We start from the raw sequence: 2,719 nt of genomic DNA on the forward strand, positions 1-2,719 counted from the left end.
TAAAACTTGCCTGTGTAAATACCACTACAATTTTGTTGCCCTTTCTTCATTTGGAGACATTTGCCCGGGCGGGGTTGGGAGGGGGCATAACCTAACCTACTGTTACTTCCCTTGAGTGTCTTGTTTCGCTTCGAAATGTGTTCCTTGCAAAACTCTTTTCCATTAAAAGCTTTTTTAATAGATTTTTTTTTTTTACCTTAAAGGGACATTGTACAATTCTACAAAGTCGTTTCGTCTGTGAATCCATTTAAGACGCACATCATTTGGGAATGTTACTGTCAGAGCAGTGTGTTTGCGTGAATCCACGATTAATTAGGGTGTAAACACGTGTCCGGTAGTGAATGGGTTAACGTGAGAAGTGCGCGTGGAGAGGAAGGAGGCCTGCGTCTTTAAAGTGGCTGCAGAAGCAGAAGGCTCGCGGGGATAGTGCTATTGGGGCGGCGGATCACTTACTTCTGACGTTCCAAAGCCTCGGGGACTTGGCGCAAGATTGCTCGGCTTTGATAAGGTCCTTGCAACTTGGTAGCAACTTTTCTTTTGCCAACACTCTCGGTGAGCTTTTTGCGCACTTTCTTGCAGATCCGCCATCCATTATTCTTACCTTTTAGTTGGCTTTTTTTGTATACTATGCATTAATACTTCTAGCTGAAGTTGTTCTGGGATGTATACTTTTTCCCTTTACAAGTGCGCCATTTATTTTCTATGTACCTTTCGGGACCGGACTGTCGGCTGCTCGCTTTGATGTTCTCACTTAAACCCCGAGCCCAGTACGTATTGGAGTAGCCTAAAGGAGATCTGCCGTGTGGCATGGAAGCCTGAGCGCCTGGGAAAGCACGGGAAAGACAGACCTTTTTCTGCAGGAAAGTGCGTTTTAGTTCCTTTTCAGCGACAAAAACACACAGATCGCTGAACAATAGGAGTGACGCTTAAGTGGATATTGTGGATTATTTTTCGCTTGTGGGAAAACTGGACTTTTGGGGGAGCAAACTCATGGATCGATGGTGAGTTACGAGCGTGTTCTCGCGCTGGCCCCGCAGGGTTGCTTTGATATACTGTTGACTTGCTTTGAAGTAATCTGGCTGTGTGGAAACCAAGTCCTTTTTGCTATATATATATATATATATATATATATATATATATATATATATATATATATATATATATATATATATATATATATATATATATATATATATAAAAGGTTCGCGACAGATTTCTTGGTTGTAGACGCTCTGTTGCATTATTGAAGCCCAAATGAGTGACTCTCTCCTTGTGTGTTCTTTGACTGTGGTTATAGAGTATTCATTATCCTGCTCGAAAGAACTGAGTGGAATTGCACCCCCCTGAGATCTAAGACTTCTGTGTACTTGCGGGTTTAAAGTTGAATAGGGCTTTTTATTTTTCTCTCGAAACGGCGGTGGTTTGATAGTGCATATATTATTCTTGTCCGAGTCGAACAAAAAGAATGTGGGAAGAAAATGTAATCAAATGTAATGCGGTAAGGATAGTAATGGGCTATGCGTCTGGTTGTGCATTCTGGCAAGTCACATGAAATATAACCCTTAAAGAAGGGTTTCTAACAGACTACGTTAAAGAGAATGGCAGTTTGCTTCGCCGTTTTTATATAAGATGGGGAAGAGAAGCTTTAAGACTGCCCCTGGCTGTCGGAAACTCAGCGTTACATTGTATCAGTTTTCGAACTGCTATACTGCAGCAACATTATCCGAGAGTTGCTTGCGGGCTTGATGGCGTTATTGACGGTGCGCCCATCTTAGTGGAGTTTTCCGATGTTTTAGTGTAAAAAACTGGCATGTGCTGGAGAAAGCAAGGATCAGCTGTTCAGTCTTAAAATGTTGAGTGAAACATTGCCTTGTTGATAGTGTAGTACGCTTTGGCTAGGCTGCCATATGCTCTTTGCAACGCTGGTTGTAATTAGTGCAATCCACTGAGGTGTTTTTATTCATGCAAATATCAAGTTTCTGTAAGCTGTGATATGGTTAGGGCGTATTTGGGTTATAAAAACAGGAAGACTAGCTTGTGAGATTTCGCTTGGTGTGGTTTGGTTTTTTTTTTTACGTTATCTTAGTAATTCAGTGTATGAATCTTACTAGCTAACGGAAATCTATTAAATGTACTGATCTCCTTTACCGATGTTAGACTGAGTGCAATTTACAACCGACCTAATGCGAGACTTGAATCAAGCGTTATGTTAACTTGTCAAAAGAAACTTGCGGTTTTAGAATAGTAAAAGAAGATAAACTTGTTAAAAAGAAGACCACGAGACGTGGTCTGCACGCGCTTTTACATTCTGTGCCGCATTTTGCAATTAACGGTGATGTCAGAATTCCATAGAGTCGATTTCGCAACCCCACACACATGTTCTTTAGGATCCGGGGATAGTCGTGCCAGCTTCCCCCAAAATAACTGGAGCTTTTCCTTCTGCAAACCTGTTAGTATTTGACTGAACTCCATGTCTGCCTTTGAAGTTTGCGCGGATCTGGTTTTGATCAGATCAATACTTTCTGTTTCAGAGAGAAGACGGGCAGAGCAGCTCTCCCCTGCTGACTTAAGAGAGTGAGGAGATTACTGTAGAGCGCAGAGGAAGGGCGCGAGGCGGACAGGCTGCTGCTCGCGCTGGAGCCATGAATAGGGTACTAACAGACCCTGTCGTCAGTAGCTTCAGAGAAGATGCTCCTCGCCCCCCCGTCCCGGGGGAAGA

The 2,719-nt window shown here is 42.7% G+C and overlaps 1 protein-coding gene across 2 annotated transcripts in view; it reads left to right on the forward strand.

Moving 5' to 3' along the window:
• Positions 1–437: 437 nt before the first annotated feature.
• Positions 438–2,719, forward strand: part of axin2 (axin 2 (conductin, axil)) — a 16,545-nt gene continuing 14,263 nt past the window's right edge. For both annotated transcript variants that reach the window (XM_035531441.1, XM_035531445.1), the window contains exons 1-2: positions 438–1,001; positions 2,532–2,719. The exon at positions 2,532–2,719 is cut by the window's right edge and continues 744 nt beyond it. In XM_035531441.1, coding sequence (XP_035387334.1) covers positions 2,643–2,719 — 77 coding nt within the window. In that variant the 5' untranslated portion in view covers positions 438–1,001; positions 2,532–2,642. The remainder of the gene's footprint in view (positions 1,002–2,531) is intronic.

The sequence above is a fragment of the Electrophorus electricus genome, chromosome 1, assembly GCF_013358815.1.
Source record: "Electrophorus electricus isolate fEleEle1 chromosome 1, fEleEle1.pri, whole genome shotgun sequence".
Lineage (NCBI taxonomy): Eukaryota > Metazoa > Chordata > Actinopteri > Gymnotiformes > Gymnotidae > Electrophorus > Electrophorus electricus.